Source organism: Eptesicus fuscus, chromosome 10 (assembly GCF_027574615.1).
Source record: "Eptesicus fuscus isolate TK198812 chromosome 10, DD_ASM_mEF_20220401, whole genome shotgun sequence".
NCBI classification, from domain to species: Eukaryota; Metazoa; Chordata; class Mammalia; order Chiroptera; family Vespertilionidae; genus Eptesicus; species Eptesicus fuscus.
In genome coordinates, this window is record NC_072482.1 from 66435037 (window position 1) to 66454454 (window position 19418).

The 19418-nt window shown below is 38.8% G+C and overlaps 1 protein-coding gene across 14 annotated transcripts in view; it reads right to left on the reverse strand.

The window, feature by feature from the left end:
• STXBP5 (syntaxin binding protein 5) overlaps positions 1-19418 on the reverse strand; it is a 151039-nt gene that overhangs the window by 103723 nt on the left and 27898 nt on the right. For all 14 annotated transcript variants that reach the window (XM_054722513.1, XM_054722520.1, XM_054722511.1 and 11 more), the window contains exons 4-6: positions 18842-18942; positions 8250-8384; positions 5390-5453 (exon numbers count right to left, since the gene is read on the reverse strand). In XM_054722513.1, coding sequence (XP_054578488.1) covers positions 5390-5453; positions 8250-8384; positions 18842-18942 — 300 coding nt within the window. The remainder of the gene's footprint in view (positions 1-5389; positions 5454-8249; positions 8385-18841; positions 18943-19418) is intronic.

Sequence of the window (19418 nt, forward strand, 5' to 3'; positions counted from 1 at the left end):
AAATTTCAGTATTTCCTCTGCTTCAACCTCCTCCCCCTTTTATTTACTAAAGAATGTTCTATTCATTTTTAAGTATCAGTTTAGTTGCTTCCTTGGATAAGCCTACCCAATTCCTCTAGAAAAACAGAGATGCAACTACTCCTATACTAGTACATGCATTTCATCTGTCTCTAATAGCGGCCTAATAAATGTTAGACACTCAACTAGTTGTTTAATAAATGCATAATTAGTAGGTAGTTGATAACCATTCATAAATAAAAAGAGACGAAAAAAGATAAAACTTAAGAACTGATGTACAGTGTAAACAACACTGGATTGTTCAGCACTAAGCTATTAGATGTGCCATTTAGTGGCCATGTAACTTTAATAATGTTACCCCTCCAGGTCTTAGAAGCATTAAAGGGTTATAGTAAACTTTAACCCTTCGAGTCAGATCTAACATCCTAAGAAAGTAAGAAATCTGTGCCAACTGGTTAGACTTTAATCCCCATCATTTCCTAAATATTAAAAAATAGAGGGGCTAACTTAAAAGTACAGTACTTAAACTTTATTTGTAGTGTTGACTAGTTTCCTTTTAATTATTCTATATAATAAAAGCTTAGTATGTTAAGTATCCAGTCGACCGGTCGGCTATTCAACCCATCAAAGCGTAATATGCTAATGATATGCTAAGGACGCTCAGCTACTTGCTATGATGTGCACTGACCACCAGGGGGCAGACAGTAGACCGGTCAACCAGTTGCTATGACATGTACTGACCACCAGGAGACAGACGCTCCAACTGGTAGGTTAGCTTGCTGCTGGGGTCTGGTCGATCAGGACTGAGCGAGACAGACTGGACATGCCCTGGAGCACTCCGGCGGTCTCTCCCCAGCTGGCCAACCTCCCATGTCTCTACCCAGCCCCAATCGGCACCACTGGGGTCCCTCAGCCTGGCCTGCGCCTTCTCACAATCAGGGACCTCTCAGGGGATGTCAGAGAGCCGTTTTCGGCACGATCCCGCAGGCCAGGACGAGGGACCCAACTGGTGCACGAATTCGTGCACTGGGCCTCTAGTTCTCTCATAAAAAGCATCAGTGCATATAATGACTACGCATACAGCTCTCTACATTAATAACTGATCTATATCTTACAGAGAAAATACAGTACAATGGAGAGGACTCTGGAGTTGAAATCAGAGAAATCAGTGTTCAAAATCCCAGCTCCACCAATATCTAACTTTGTATTTCTTGACCACATAATACCTTCAAGTCTCTGCCTGATCATCTGTAAAACAAGAAAGGTATCTCACTAAAATATGCTGAGAGGATCAGATGAAACAGTGTATATAATGTGTCAATATAGTGCCTGACACAAAGTAAAATTCAATAAATGGCAGTCAATATAATCTATCCTAACATCTTAATGTTTCAAAGATGTTGAATGAGATTAACTCTGGGAACTAAGGAGAATTAATATAATGCAAGTTTCAAAAAGTGAGGATGATATAAACAGTTATACATAATTTATTTTCGCAGTGAATTAAGAATATATTGAGCAGTTACTATTCATACTGTACAAAAAGCCATCAGATTACATCAGACTCGATGTACGGTGTTTCGTGGTTATGTCGCCATATCCCATTTATTTATTAAAAAAAATAGTTCCGTCAGTTCGACGTATGTACATATGTGCTTTATGTTTTTTATTATTTATTTACCACAAGTAAAGGTCAGGAATTGTTATCTTTCTTTTAATTTTTTTTTACTGTCTCACTTCATTACTGCTGTGTACTGTATGTGCTCCATGTGAGTGACGTAGGTGCTTATGTAGGTAGGTGGGTTCCAACCTACGGCGAAAATCGTGTTACATCGCGCCGTAGGAATGGATCTCCGATGTAACCAGAGGACCTGCTGTATTCTGAGTATGATGTGAAATGTAAATCCGCATAAATATTACCTCTGTGTTCATGCTTTTTTGAGTTCCATATACACACATTTCTAATACAAAGCAATATGTGGTAAATACTGTAAAGCATACACAAATAAGGTGCTAGCGAATTTAGAAGTGGGAGAAAGCATTTTATTTCAGAATTATCTGGGGAAATATCATGAAAAAAAAAATTTAATCTGAGTCTTAAAATGAGGGTAGGACCCGGCCAGTGTGGCTCAGTGGTTGAGTGTTGATCCATGAACCAAGAGGTAGCCTGCTGGATTCCTAGTCAGGGCACATGCCCCAGTTGCAAGCTTGATCCTCAGTGGGGTACGTGCAAGAGGCAGCCAATGATGATGTCTCTCTCTTGTTGATATCTCTATCTCTCCCACTCCCTTCCTCTCTCTCTAAAAATCATTGATAATAAAAAAAATGTTTTTTTAAATGAGGGTAGGAATTCATTGGAGAGAGAATATCATTAAATAGAACTACCTAAAAGAATTCCTAACAGAGGGACTCACATAAACAAAGCATGGAGGCAGCAAAGAGCACTCACAATGAGAAACAATAATTATTTGCTTCAGTATAGCATTCCGGTAAAGAAGTTCTGAAAGATAATGAAGCCCAAAGCTACAGCTGAAGAAACTCTTTTTGTTAGATACTGTAGAACCACTGAACGCTTTTGAACAGGAGAGAAGAAAGATTAAAATGGCACTCGAGGAAGACTGATCAGGAAATGATTCAAGAATGAGTTAGAATGCCTTTAACTACCTTGGCCATAATACTATGTAATAAAAAAGAGACACTGCAAAGGAAAAATTTAAATGATTTAGTGACCAATTCAAAGTAGAAGGAAGGAAAGTTTTCAATTCTCCCACCCTGCCTCTCACCTAAAGGCTTACCTTTCAAACAAGTATCTTGTACCAAAGAAAATAAAGTGAAGATACAGGTTACTGTAACATGTTTCATGTAGTTTCTCTCAAAACATACAATTTTATATATAAATATAAGCTAACTCTAAATAGTACAGCTACCCTTTTGTTTTCCCAGTGACAAATAAGAGAACAGTGTTAAACAACCTATAGGCTCGACTACTCCCACTAATTGAGGAACGGAAAAACCTGGGTAAAGTGCTTCACAAAATTTCTAAATTTCATTTCACTGATTTCTGAGAGTGACAAATTTCCTGGTATTTACATAGGTTAACATCATAAATTTATATACACAGACATTCTATCTTTAAATAGAAATATCTGAAAGATTGGTTGGATTAGGAAGTAGAAATCATGGAAAAGGAATTTTTATTATTTTTAAATATATTTAACAAAACTAAATTAACAATAGCTAGATACTGCTTGCATAAAACTGGTTTCTGTATATAAAAACTTACGTAAAATTTTTTAAAATTTCTACATTATTAATCTAAGCTATTTTTTTCTTCTCACAATTTTTTTTTTAATTTGGTATAGTCAATTGAAATTTTTTTCTTTTTTTTCTTTATTGATTAAGGTATTACATATGTGTCCTTATCTTCCCATTACCCTTCCCACCCGCCCCCCAACCCCGCTGGTGCCCTCACCCCAAAGCAATCTATAGATTCAATGCACTCCCCATTAAAATACCAACAACATACTTCACAGACCTAGAACGAACTCTCCAAAAATTCATCTGGAATAAAAAAAGGCCCCAAATAGCTACAGCAATCCTAAGAAAGAAGAACAAAGGAGGAGGGATCTCAATACCAGATATCAAGCTGTATTACAAAGCCACTCGTACTGGCACAAGAACAGACATAAGACCAATGGAATAGAATAGATAACCTAGAAATCAACCCAAACTACTATGCTCAATTAATATTTGACAAAGGAGGCAAGAGCATACAATAAAATCAAAACAGTCTCTTCAATAAATGGTGTTGGGAAAACTGGAGAGATACATGCAAAAAAATGAAACTAGACCACCAACTTACACCATACACAAAAATTAACTCAAAATGGATAAAGGACTTAAACATAAGACGGGAAACCATAAAAATCTTAGAGAAATCCACAGGCAGCAAAATCTCAGACATATGCCGAAGGAATTTCTTCACTGATACTGTTCCTAGGGCAATGGAAACTAAAGAGAAAATAAACAAATGGGACTACATCAAAATAAAAAGCTTCTACACAGCAAAAGAAATCACCAACAAAACAATAAGAAAGCCCACTGCACGGGAGAACATATTTGCCAATGTTATCTCCGATAAGGGTTTAATCTCCAACATTTACAGGGAACTCATACAACTTAACAAAAGGAAGATAAACAATCCAATCAAAAAATGGGCAACGGATACTTTTCGAAAGAAGACATACAGAAGGCCAAGAGACATATGAAAACATGCTCAAAGTCATTAATCATCCGAGAGATGCAAATCAAAACAACAATGAGGTACCATCTAACACCTGTCAAAATGGCTATCATCAACAAATCAACAAATGACAAGTGCTAGAGGGGATGTGGAGAAAAAGGAACCCTCGTGCACTGCTTGTGGGAATGCAGACTGGTGCAGCCACTATGGAGAACAGTATGGAGTTTCCTCAAAAAACTAAAAATGGAACTCCCATTTGACCCTGCGATCCCACTCCTAGGAATATATCCCAAGAAACTAAAAACATCAATCAGAAAAAATATATGCACCCCTATGTTCACAGCAGCACAATTACAATAGCTAAGACTTGGAAACAGCCTAAGCGCCCTTCAGCAGATGAGTAGATTAAAAAACTGTGGTTCATCTACACAATGGAATACTACGCTGTTGTAAAAAGGAATTCCTACCACTTTTGCAACAGCATGGATGGAACTGGAGAGCATTATGCTAAAGCGAAATAAATCAGTTGGAGAAATACAAATATCACATGATCTCACTCATTTGTGGAATAGAATGAACAACATAAACTGTTGAATAAAAAGAGATCTAAAGACAGAGAATCATCGATCAGACCATCAAACCTCATAGGGAAGGCAGGGGAGGGTGGGGGGGAAGGGGAGATATCAACCACAGACAATCTAAGCTATTCATAAAGAAAAATTTAGGGAAGATAAGATATAGAAACAACTCTAACATGTGATTTTATAGTAACTACTACAAAAACTGTATAACTAAAGCGCTAAAAAGAATTCAAAACCAAAAGAAAACAGTTTTTGTGAGGAGTATGAGAAAATTTGGGAAAATATTTTAAATAAGTCAAAAATAAGTTAATAACTTTTAATTGCTTCTATTAAACTTAACTTGTTTTAGGGTTCTTTTATTGTTGTTCTTTAAAATTGTAAATGATTCCAATTCTTTCACTTGTTGTTCATAATGTATAAACAAGGGCTATAACCTTTGTTAGTAATCGCAACTTTGCAAGGTGTGTCTTGAATAGTTTGTATATTAAAAAAATACCAAAATTCATACATTTAGGTTAATAAATATATGTTTTAGAAAAAATTCTACCTTTCCTTCATCCATTGGATTATCACTTATATGGACAATAGGTCCTGGATGAGACTTAGATGACCTAAAAAAGAAAAGTTAGTAAGACTTTTTGTGTCAGCTAAAATTTTCAATACAATTATATATTCATCACAATAAAAATAATGAATGAAAAATAAAGATATATTTTTAAAAGATATAAATGTTTCAGTAAGTGATCAATTACAGATATTTAGCTCTTAATATGAATCAAAAAAGAAATCAGAAAAACATAGTGACTGTTAAGTTGATACAAGTAAGCAAAACTTACAATTAATTAATTTGGATAAATGTAAGTACTTTGTTTATAGAAAAGAACCTTCAACTTAGTATTATAGCACAGAAAATCTATTCTCATGGTAGAATTCTCAGAGTTGATATTTTTAAATAAAGCAGCATCTAAAATATTGCAATCTTGTTTTACTTAAATCTAGCCTCCAATTAGGGCATCTTATCCAGTTCCATAGTTCACGCAAAAAATAGAAAAAATTGTATTATCTTAAAAAACAAATTACAAAAGTAATGCCACCATACTTGCTCAGAAAAAAATAAGTCATGCAGATAAAAATGTAGCTGAACTGAGGCTTATACTGCATGAATAAGCACTTATCTATTCATAAACTGAATAGACTAAAAGACCAGTCCACTTCATGAGAGACATTTGTGAAACCACACAGACACCTACACCAGAAATACCCACCAGATGCTGTGATCAACTCAAACAACAGACCAAGAAAACCCACACCTTGTATCAAAGGACTGATATCTATATATATAAAAGGCTAATATGCAAAGTGTACCCGCGAGAGTTCAACCATGAGACCAAGGGTTTGATTGCTCGCCTAGATGTGCGCTGATCAGCAGGGGTTGGCACAGAACATGGCGGGTGACCAGCAGTGGTGGCAGGGCGCTGAGGGAGCAAGGAAAGGAGGAGGTGGGGAGGCGGGGGGAATCATGTGGTGATGGTGCGTGAGTGGTGAGGCAAGGAGGAGGGGAGGCAGAGAGGCGGGGGGAACTGTGCAGTGGCAGAAGCGCGAGGGTGACAAGGGAAGGAGGAGGCGGGGAGGTGGGGAGGTAGGGAACTGCACAGTGGCACGCAGGCAATGAGAAAAGAAGGAGGTAGGAAGGCAGGGAGGTGGGGAGGTGGAACCTGATCAGCCCCGATTGCTGGCCAGCCCTAAGGACCCTACCCATGCACAAATTTCATTCACTGGGCCTCTAGTATGATAATAATGTTCCTGTCACAAAAATCAAAACCAAGCTTGATATGCTATTACAGTTGTACACACTACTTAAGAGAGATGGCACAAATTTATCACCATGTCAAAGTGATATAAAGTTGTGGAGTATAAAAATTCAGATCTACTTATTTAAAAAGAAAAACAAAACAAAACAAAATGAAAATGAATCTTGCCGATTTTCTTAAATTTTTATGTCTAAGTTATGTAAGAACAAAACAGATAAGATGCAAAGATAAGATTCTAAGACAAGAGTGAAAAGTTAGAACTAAAAGTTAAAATCCTTACAGCCCTTGAGCTCATCCAGTTTTTGTTGTTGTTAATTGTAAAAAGAAAACAATCATCATTATATCAAAATTAAGGAAAACTGTCAAGTGAATTTTGTAATGTTACATGGTAAATATTTAGACTACATTTGCTAATTATTAAAATATATCCAGTAGTAGTTTAGATCAGTGTTTTACAAACACTGGTGGCAATGCATTAGTGAGTCATAAAATCAATTTAGTGGGGCCTGACAAGCATATGAAATAAAAAGAATTACAAGATTAAAAAAACAGAGCACTCATGGACATGGACATGATTGGGTAGAGATGCAAGAGGGCAGAGGGGATAAATGGTGATGGAAAAAAAAGATAAAAAAAGACTGTGGGGGCATGTGTGGGGAGGGGTGTGGGATGAGGATGGGGGGGATGAGGACAAATATGTGATACCTTAATCAATAAAGAAATAAAATATATATATATATAAAAAAAAAGACTGTTTTCACCTAATAATAATTTTTTCATTAAATCTGTGCTACAGTTTATACATATGTGAACACATGCATATATAATAAGTGTGTCCCCGCCAAGCACCGGCCAGGGACATGATATGCTGGCGGGGCTTGATGGGGGTGGGGCCGGCCGGGTCTGGGTCTCGCATGATTTCAAGGCACGAGCAGGTGGGGGGGGACTTGACTCTGGGTCCCACGGCGCACCCCAGACTCTGACAGGAGGGAGGAGGGAGCCGGATACCCGCACCCAGGACCCACACAGCAGGGCGGTGGCGGTTAGGGGCAATCAGGCTGGCAGGGGAGGGCAGTTAGGGGCGATCAGGCCGGCAGGGGAGGGCAGTTAGGGGTGATCAGGCTGGCAGGCGAGCAGTTAGGGGCATCGGGCTGGCAAGCGAGCAGTTAGGGGCATTAGGCCGGCAGGCAGAGGTGATTAGGGGCGATCTGGCAGGCAGACAGGCAATTGAGCATAAACCAGCATTCGGACATCCCCCAAGGGGTCCCGAATTGGAGAGGGTGCAGGCTGGGCTGAGATACCGACCAACCCCCATGTGTGAATTTCATACACTGGGCTTCTAGTAAATAATAATACAAGGAAATAAACTTTGTTTCATATACTCACAACTATAACCCTACTTTTGTCCACCCCTGTATATAAAGCATTTAAATGTACAAAGTACCAACAGGACAATACTTACAAAAGACTAATCTATATTTAATATCAAGAAGGTCTGACAGATATTTAATTCAATATTAATTTAATGATTAGCTATTATATAATATCATCTATGGTACTTATACTTTTAGATACATAAGATTTGCTCAAACTCACAGTTCAATGGCTTTATTCCACATAATGACGTAGCCTGAGAGTGTGAAGGACTCCACGTTGACAATATGTATGTTACCTCGTTCAGTGCCCACATAGAGCCATTTACTCTGGAAAGGCAAATGGCAAAATGTAACCCTGCAAGAGAACATAGATTTAAAAAAATGTTTTAAAGATGTCTGGTATATTTTATTAATTGTATTAAAGAGTTAATCATGATATATGTAACTTACAAAAAGCAAATATGATACACCATTGTGATTAATATTTAATTATATTATGATAAAACATCAAATTTACTCATTGTGATTAATATTTAATTATGCTAATTAAACTTATGCTTAGTCAAAGGCCTTACAGTAAATAGACAGCATGGCATGATAGAAAGCAGACAAATTTTGAAGATAAAGCAGTTATCCCTCAGTATCCTTGAGGATCCTGTAACCAATTACCTGAGGATACCAAAATCCATGGATGGCCTTATGTAAAATGGCACATTTGTGTATAACCTACACAATTCTCTTGTATATTTTAAATCATCTCTAGATTAGTTATAATACTTAACAATACAAATGCTCTGTAAATGGCGATTATACCATATTGTTTAGAGAATAACAAGAAAAAAAGTCTGTACATGTTCAGTACTGATGCAACAACCATTGTAGGCCTTTTTCTTTCCTGAATATTTTAGATCTGCGGTTGGTTGAATCTGCAGATGTAAAACCTGTGGATGCAGAACCTATGGATACATAGGGCCAACTATATGTTTCAAATTTGACCACGTCATCCACTAACTGCTACTTTAGGCACATCCAGATGTAACCTTTAAGCAACAAACTATCAGTATAATACCCACATCACCCCCACGTACTACTATATTCCTCAGGAGTTATTAAACACTCATATCTCTCAGGATCCGTACAAAATGGTCTTCCCATGTTTTTCTTCAGTTCAAATACCACCTTCACTCAAATTGATATCCCAATATTTCCCCATGTCCATCAGGCTTGCCTTGTAAGAGGGTTTACTCTCTTCACTAATTTGTAAGCCCCTGGAAGGGCAGATATCCTCTGTGATCAGACTGAGACAATACTATCTGAACAATCACCCCCTATGTCCTAATTATATGAGAGGACTTCATTGACAAATTATAATAATTTACATGCATGTATTAAATTTTATCATCATCCCAACAATTTAAAACATATTCTATATCAGCTCATTTGATTTCAAAGGCAAAGAATGGAAACAATCTTGTCTTTTTAGTAGTACTTCAAAAAAGGGGTAGTATGTTATGAAACCATATAATGCTCATCTTTTCAGAATCTAATTGTGTCTCTCAAAATAGACTATTTAAATTTCGATGGAATAGCACTTAGAATAAGACACTGATAATAATCACTGCTAGACTGTTAATACTCAGACTAGGTATTAGGCAAGATATAGCATACAGAAGATTTGCTGTTCCCATTAACACACAATTTCATTCCTAAGAATTTTCTAGGTGAAAACATTTATCAAATAAACATACATGCAACTCATGGTCTCACTATTTTCTATAGGTACTGCTCATTTAAATAAATACTTAAGGTTAACTATTTTCTATTGGATGTTTTATAAGATAAAGTCATTTTTCTAAAGGACTTATGTATATTTAACAGAGCACAGAAATGCCTACTGACTCGAAAAATAATTTTATAGTACCTTATTACCTCACAAAGTAGTAAGTTCACAGTATCATTCTGAAAACTTTAGGGCTATTTAGGTTTCTGAATTCAGAACTTTCTAGATTTTAGAAAGGTACATAATCCATATTTTATATATTACTAAATATGGGGCTAGCATCTCATAAACAGTGAACATTTTTGAGATATAAATTTAGACAGCTTATTTTTTAATTGATATAATTTCCATATAACATTATATTAGTTTTAAATGTACAACATAATGATTCTATGTATGTGTATATTGTGAAATGATCACCACAATAAGTCTAGCTAACATCATCACACATACAGTTAGACATTTGCTTGGGATGAGTACTTTGAAGATGTATTCTCTTAGCATCTTTCATATATCAATACAGTATTATTAACTATAGCCACTGAAAGTTTCTTTAAAAAGTAAACATACATCCACAATATGATCAGACCACTCCATTCCTGTGTCTTTACTTAAAGAAAGGAAAGCAAATGCCTATAACAAGACATATAAAAATGTTTATGGCAGCTTTGTAATAGCCAAAAACTGAAAACAATCCCAAATGTCCATGTCCATCAACAAGTAAATGGGTGAACAAACTGTGTTACATACTTAGAATACTATTCACAGGTTAAAAAAAAAAACAACACAAAAAACTACTGATACATGCAACAACATTGATGAATTTCTAAATTTTTAGGATAATTAAAAGAAGCCAGAAAAACAAGGATGTATTGCATGATTCCATTTATATATTATTTATATGCAATAGAAAATGCAAACTTATCTATTGTAACAGGAAACAGATGGTTGGTTTCCTGGAGATTACAGGGGTAGAGGCTCATAACAGACAGAGAAGGGAAATTCCTGTTCAAAATAGTGAAAAATGGAAAGTAAAAAGAAGTCACTGGTCCATAACGGTTTTGAAATAAAATTGGGCAAATGTTGGGTTTTTCTTAATTAGGTTTCAAGACCTGGGAATAATCCTGTGTGGCTCTCAGCTCCATGCTCTTAATCATCCTTCCTTTTTCATAAAAGGCAGCATTTGTTTGCAGCTGAGGACTTTTATCAGCCTGCACCTGGTAGCAGCCTCCTTTCATTTTGTTCTCTCTCTGGCTCTTTAAAACCAGAGTTAGCAATGTTTCTGCTATAAATTTTTCTGAAGAAACTTGTGAGTCTTAAATTTCACTGGGTTTTACTCTATTAGACAAAAATCACACCCACAAATCTTCCTGAGATAATCTCTTCTGTATGTTGTCTCCTACTGAGAGACCTGAAGGTTGATATTCTTAAGCTTCCTAGAGGCTCTCTGGTATGGTTGAGAAGATCGGTGGAGGCACACACATAACCTCTTAAAAGAGTCCTTTGTGTGACTAAACACTCTGACCTTTTGGTCTTTAGATTTTTAGTAAAACACTGTACGGCCACACACTCATGTTTTCCTCTATGCCACATTTTCAGAAGCAATCTTTTTGCGAGATAGATCAGGGTGAGAATTTCCTAAATTATAAAAAGTCTTAGATCCTTTAATAATTCTTCCCTCAATTTTTTCTCTCTTTTAGCATTTTATTATAAAGCCAAAAGAAAAATTCAGGTTGTACCTTCAACCCTCTCCTTGGAGATCTTAATATGTTAATCACTTACATATTGTGCAGGAAATACTTAGATAAACTTTCTGCCACTACATAACAAGGAACCAATTCCTCCAGTTTCCAAAAACATGTTCCTTTCTCCCTCTGAGCTCTCACTGGCAGCAATCTCCATGTCAAGTGTCCTACAAACACTTGTTCAAATTTAGGGCAATTTAGGCTTTTCTGTAATGCTCCTCAAAATTCTTCCAACCTCCAGCCATGACCTGGTTGCAGAGATTTCCACATTTTTAGGTATTTCATACAGCAGCATCCCAGTTCTGGGTACCAAAATCTATATTAGATTTTTACTGCTGAATAACAAATTACCATTAACTTAATAGCTTAGGACAACACCCCCTTTTCAATCTCAGTTTCTGTAGGTCAGAAGTTCAAGCATGACTGGGTTCTCTACTCAGGGTCTTAAAAGGCTGAAATCCAGGTTATTAACCAGCGTCACTTTCTGAAGATCTGGGGAAGAATCAGCTCTCAAACTTATCCAGGCTTCTAATCAAATTCAATTTCTTGAGATTGTAAGACTGAATTTTCCTTGCTGTGAATCCCTCTCATGCTCTGAACCTTTGTCATGAAGAGAGTAGGACCTTTTAAAGGCATAATTGATTAAGTCAGGCCCACTAAGGACAATCTCCTAATCTTAAAGTCAACTAATGCAGACCTCAATTAATCTACAAAATGTCTTTAGACTAGTGTTTGTTTGAATAACCAGAAGCAGAAATTTTGGGACCCATTTTAGATTCAGCCTACCACACATATATAGTTAGGAATAGATGTGTTGAGTTGTAATGATATATGTAAATGCTACCAAAAATTTTTCCAAAGTGATTATAGTGCTTAAAACTTCCACTAGTAGGTTATGAAAAGTTACAGTGGTGTCACATTCAAGCCAACATTTTTGCCATTCTGATGGATATTAGTGTGTCTAGTAGTTTGCATTTTCCTGATGACTACTGTCTTCTTTTAAAAGAAGCCAGGATATTAAAAAATAAAATGTTGAAAAAGATGGGGTTAATTATTCTATCATGTGTTTTTAACATAAACTTCTAAAATGACATCCATCCATATTGTTTATAGTTATTACTAGAGGCCCGGTGCACAAAATTCGTGCACGGTGGGAGGGGGTGTCCCTCAGCCCAGCCTGCACCCTCTCCAATCTGGGACATCCTTCACACAATCCGGGACTGCTGGCTCCTAACCACTTGCCTGCCTGCCAGCCTGATCGCCCCCAACTGCTCTCCTCTGCTGGCCCGATCACCCCCAAATGCCCTCCCCTGCCAGCCCAATCGCCCCCAACTGCCCTCCCCTGCTGGCCAGTTTGCCCCCAACTGCCCTCCCCTGCCGGCCTGATCGCCCCCAACTGCCCTCCTCTGCCGGCCATCTTGTGGTGGCCATCTTGTGGCAGCCATCTTGTGACATCGTCACGGAGGCCATCTTGTGATGACGTCACACGAGTTCGTTGCGCGAGGGCATAACGCCACCTAGACTTTTATTATATAGGATAGGATATGTCTGGCTCTTTGCTTTAACATAAATTATTCAAGCATTTTTTTCATCTTTGTTATCTCAATCCCTATCATAATCCCTGGTACACAGAAGATATCCCATGTTTGGTGAACTGAATTTACCTTCTAAATTTTTTTTCATTTCCAAATGTGAAGCACTGCTTCCATTCCATATTCCTCCTAAGTCAACCAATGATTTTATATTCCTTTCAGCAGTTTAAGACATAATTTGTCTGAGCCAGTATTGCATTAATACAGTTACAGGAACAAAATATAAGAGTGGGCAAAAGTAGGCTTACAGTTGTGGGTACATGCAACACAGTTTATTCTTATATTATCATTGTTATATGATTTATTTCTATTATAATTCTAAACCTACTTTTGTCCAGCCCTATATGCCCTACCTCTATTTAAAATTAATATACTTAGTTTTCCTACCCAAAACAAAGTGTTTCCATTCATTACTTTGTCTTTAGTGTTTTTCACAAGCCTTAGCTCCTGTTGACAGGCAGAGCTAAATTGCTCTTATATTCATCTTTGATTATATAACCCCTCCTTCCATATAACCCTTTTATACCTGAGTACATTTTAAGGCCCTTGTGCAACAAGACTAATCTCTTTGAATGTCTCTCCCAATTTCCTTGTCAGAATTGCTTAGTTGTTACGTATAATTTTATTCTAGGAAGTTATCGAACATTTCCTAACCATCTTTCCTTTTACAGTCTCAAGGTCATCAAATCACAATTGTCTTTCCTCAAACACAGAATTTTTTTTCTTTTTAAATTTTGTCTCAGTGCATGGTTCTCTACACTTAGAATTCCCAAGGTGACTCATCATTTCCATATCACCAACCCATTATCTTTGTAGATTAGAATTAGGTCCAGAGAAATAGATCCCTCTGTCTACCTTCCTACCAGGCCTGGAAACCATTCTATTCCTGTGCTCCAGACTTGAATCTCTTCCCACCAAATTGCTCTCATGTCTAATGCTTGTACACTTGTCATTACGCTGCTTTCAAAGAAAAATATTTTGCTGATGTGACTCAATTAGCACAAAAACTGTAATTCTAGGTCTCTTGATTTGTTTCAATATTATGATTAATTTTTTTCTTGCACAGAAGTATGTGCAGTGAATTAATTCAAAATCTTGGGAAGACCTGTATACATTGCTAAGGGCTGGTATCTAGCCAAATACTTTTTTACAGCTATGCTCTATTCATGTGCACTGTGCAAATTATAAGCTTCATACATATGCAAAGTACAATATTTAGGTAGTATTATAATTAGAGTATAATGGAATAAATTAGTTTCTGTTCCTACATTAACTTATTTATGCTACTAAGAAAATCTGATGCCAGGGAAGTGCCTTATACTAGTAGGCACCAACTCCCCCACTGCTGTGTAGGTATCTGAATGAAGTGCTCCATTTGCCAAACAGTTTTGTTCTTAAGAGGTCTTTGGACATTAATGCTTCATTAATTAGGATGTAATTTTGATCACTAATGTATTCCATGTAATATTGTATTTTCTTAATCATAAGTACATGATGCATGCATGCTCATTTTATTATATAACTTGAGGCCCAGTGCACGAAATTCGTGCATGGGGGTGTGTGTCCCTCAGCCCAGCCTGCACCCTCTCCAATCAGGGACCCCTCGAGGGATGTCCGACTGCCCGTTTAGGCCCGATCCTACCGGGCCTAAATGGTCACAACCCAGGACTGCTGGCTCCCAACTGCTCGCCTGCCTGGCTTCCTGATTGCCCCTAACCGCTTCTGCCTGCCAGCCTGATCACCCCCTAACCACTCCCCTGACAGCCTGATTGATGCCTAACTGCTCCCTTGATAGCCTGATTGCCCCTAACTGCCCTCCCCTGCAGGCCTGGTCACCCCTAACTGCCCTCTCCTGCAGGCCTGGTCACCCCTAACTGCCCTCCCCTGCAGGTCTGGTCCCCCCAACTGCTCTCCCCTGCAGGCCTGGGTCCCCCCCCCCAACTGCCCTTCCCTGAAGGCCCAGTCGCCCCCAACTTCCCTCCTCTGCTGGCCTGGTCACCCCTAACTACCCTCCCCTGCAGGCTTGATCGTCCCCATCTGCCCTCCCTTGCAGGCCTGGTCCCTCCCAACTGCCCTCCCCTGCTGGCCTGATCGGCCCACAACTGCCCTCCCTTGCAGGCCTGGTCCCTCCCAACTGCCCTCCCCTGCTGGCCTGATCGGCCCACAACTGCCCTCCCTTTCAGACCTAGTCCCTCCCAACTACCCTTCTCTGCTGGCCATCTTGTGTCCACACGGGGGCAGCCATCTTTGACCACATAGGGGCAGCCATCTTGTGTGTTGGAGTGATGGTCAGTTTGCATATTACTCTTTTACTAGAGGCCCGGTGCACGAAATTCGTGCACGGAGGGGGGTTGTCCCTCAGCCCAGCCTGTACCCTCTCCAATCTGGGACCCCTCAAGGGATGTCCGATGCCCGTTTAGGCCCGATCCCTGAGATCGGGCCTAAACGGGCATCCCTCTCACAATCCAGGACTGCTGGCTCCCAACTGCTTGCCTTCCTGCCTTCCTGATTGCCCCTAACTGCTTCTGCCTGCCAGCCTGATCACCCCCTAACCACTCTGCTGCCAGCCTGTTTGCCCCCAACCTCCCTCCTCTGCCGGCCTGGTCACCCCTAATTGCCCTCTCCTGCAGGGTTGATCACCTCCAACTGCCCTCCCTTGCAGGCCTGATCCTTCTCAACTGCCCTCCCTTGCAGGCCGGGTGCCTCCCAACTGCCCTCTCCTGCTGGCCATCTTGTGGTGGCCATCTTGTGTCCACATGGGGCAGGATCTTTGATCACATGGGGGCAGCTATATTGTGTGTTGCAGTGATGATCAATCTGCATAGTACTCTTTTATTAGATAGGATAGAGGCCTGGTACAGGGGTGGGGGCCAGCTGGTTTGCCCTGAAGGGTGTCCCTGATCAGGGTGGGGTTCCCTTGGGGTGGGGGCGGCCTGAGCGAGGGGCCTGTGGTAGTTTGCAGGCAGGCCACACCCCCTGGCAACGCAAGCAGAGGCCCTGGTATCTGGAATTTATTTTTCTTCTACAATTGAAACTTTGTAGTCTGGAGCAGGGCCAAGCCTGGGGCTCCCTCCGAGGCCCGTAGCCATTTGTGTTGGGGTTATAATTGAAACTTTGTTGCCTTAAGCGGGTGGGCCCGGCCAGGGTATGCAGAAAGCTTTGCTTCCCCTGTTGCCGGCTGCAACCCTGGCCTGCCCTCTCGAGCTCCATTCTGCTGCCATTTGTTTGAATTTGTTTACCTTCTATAATTGAAACTTTGTAGCTTGAGTGGAGGCTTAGGCCTGCAACGGCTGGCAGAAAGCTTGGCTTCCTCCGTTACCTAGGAAACCTTGCTCTCTGTGGCTGTAGCCATCTTGGTTTGGGTTAATTTGCATACTCGCTCTGATTGGGTGGTGGGCGTGGCTTGTGAGCGTGGCTTCTGGGTGTGTCGGAGGTATGGTCAATTTGCATATTTGTCTATTATTAGATTAGATTAGATAGCATAGAGGCCTGGTGCACGGGTGGGGGCCAGCTGGTTTGCCCTGAAGGGTGTCCCGGATCAGGGTGGGGGGTCCCTTGGGGCATGGGGAGCCCAGCTCTGGGGCTGCCACCATTTTTGTTGGGATTTATTTATCTTCTATAATTGAAACTTTGTGGCCTTAAGCGGAGGCCAAGGCAGGCCAGGGAGGTGGAAAGCTTGGCTTCCTCCATTGCCGGGGAAACCCAAGCCTCTTGCTCGCTCCGTGGCCGCAGCCATCTTGGTTGGGTTAATTTTCATACTCGCTCCTGATTGGCTAGTGGGCATGGCTTGTGGGTGTAGCAGAGTGATGGTTAATTTGCATATTACTCTTTTATTAGATAGGCTAAAATAGTTATATCTATTATCTATTATCAAATAAAAGAGCTGTGAATCAGAGTACTATAAATAAACTGCAAATCAAGGTTAGAATAAAGGAAAAATATTTGTCCTTAAAATGAATATATTAATTTCAATGTAGATTCAGATATTCAGGTGTCTAACATATTTATGGTGAAAAAATTCTATTCTCTGATATTGCACAAAGAGAAATTTTTCTTGACCTCTGAGAATAAATAATTTATGTGAAAGTGCTTTATAATTAATAAGGAATTACATAATTAAGAGATATAATTATCAGAGTATAGTAGTGGGATTTAAATGAGAAAGCCCACATATATAATTAAGTCTTCAGCCTTCAAATGCTTCATATATTGTTATTTAAAAACTGTTATGCAAAAATTTAACATTCTAACTCAAGGTAACGAAAAAAGACTAGCAGATAGTTGTAGGTGCTTATTAACCCATGACTTCCTCCCAAATAAACTTCCTTTAAAGGGAAAAATAAAGTAGTAGCCAAATGAAGCATGATCTAATAAGGCAATAACCAGACAGAATTTGCTTGCCAAACTCTAAACTTCAACATAGATAAACAACCTCTTCTTTACAGGTATAAACCCAAAGTGCATAATAACGAGGTTCCCCAATATCAAGCAACAAGGAGGGAAATACATATTAGTTTCCTAGGGATGCTATATCAAATTACCACAAATTAAGTGGCTTAAAACAATAGAAATGTGTTCTCTTCGAGTTCCAGCGGGTAGCCACCAGAAATCAAGGTGTCAGCAGAGCTACGCTGGCTTTGAAGGCTCAGGGAGGAGAATGTGTTCCATGCCTCTCTCCTAGCTTCTGGTATTGCCTTGGCTGGTAGATGCATCACTTCAATCCCTACCCCTGTCATCCTGCAGTGTTCTCCCTGTGTGTCTGTCTCTCTTCTCCTCTTCTTATAAGGCCACCACTCATATTAGATAAGGCCCACCTTAATAACTTCGTATTAACTTGCTTATACCCACAAAGACCCTATTTCCAAATAAGATTACATTCACAAGTACTGGGGGTTCAGAATTCAATACATCTTTTGGGGGACACAATTCAATCTATAACAGGGGATGGGGCAGTAAAGGCCATGCCTCCAATGTTGCAGAGGATTTAGATGATGTAGCTACTACTACTGGCAAATTATTTCTTATGGTTTAAATTGTATTAACAGATAAATCCCTAATAAGAGATAAACCTAAAAAGAGAGAGAGAGAACCTAGTAATTGGCACAATAAGCTACATGCTAGTCAAAGCACAAACACACAAGTCATATGAGAGATTTCTGTGATCAAGTTGTTCAACTCTACATGTATCTCATAGATATATTCATAAATGTGGATTAATACTTATATGTAACAATATTGCAACACAGCAAAATAAATAGCAGACAGAAAATGATATAAATCCACTAATAACAAAGATTGACTGAATAACTTATGGTACTTCCATAAAATGGAGTATCATGCAATTATAAAATGACTAGGGAAGATTTAAATGTACCAATATGAAACAATCAATCAGAGAAAGTTACAGAAAAAATATACAATATCTTCCTGCTTATGCAAAAACAGAAGCTACACAGACATCTCTGCTTATGCAAATAGACTGCCAGTATTTCTAAAAGGACCCAAAAGAAATGTGTATGGTTGCCTCTGGAAAGGAAGATGGGTCTGAAAAGGGAAAAAAAAACCAACTTGTTTTTACTGGATATCCTCTGAAGTTTTTAATTATTTTTTAGATTGTGCGTCAAGTCCATCACAGAAAAATAAAATTCAAAGAAAATAACAAATATCCTATATAAAGGAAAACAGAGATTCTTACCTTTCTCTACAAAATTTAAGTGAATGTAGTATGGCAGGTCTCTTTTGACGTAAATTCCATAAATGTAACGTATCATCAGCCAAGGCACTCACAAGAGCTCCCTTAAAAATAAAGTGTAATATATTTTATATAGAACACAATTTACAAATATTAAAGGTACTAAGGAGCTGCCAAAAAATCTCCTTCCCAAATTTCTAAACTTTCTGCAAATAGATTTAGTTCTGACAAACATTTGCCTCACTCAAATTCTAAACAGCAGATGCAAAACTGTGTGTTGTGTACTTATGCACACAATATGTGTAAAAAAAGTTTTAACTTCTTCAATAAAGTATAACTTATTATCTTGCAAACTAAAAGTATAGTAGGATCTACTTGGATATTATGGTTTATTACTAGTTATATAAAATTAGAGGCCAGACTATAAGTTACTTGGTCACTACTATACATATCTCCTTGACTGAAAGAGCAAAATATGATATGAGGTAACCTCCCAGTTTTATTTGGCTTAAGACAAATCCTATGAATGTACTATGCCTAGATCATAATTCTACTACTAAAATAAGGAAAATAAAGATTG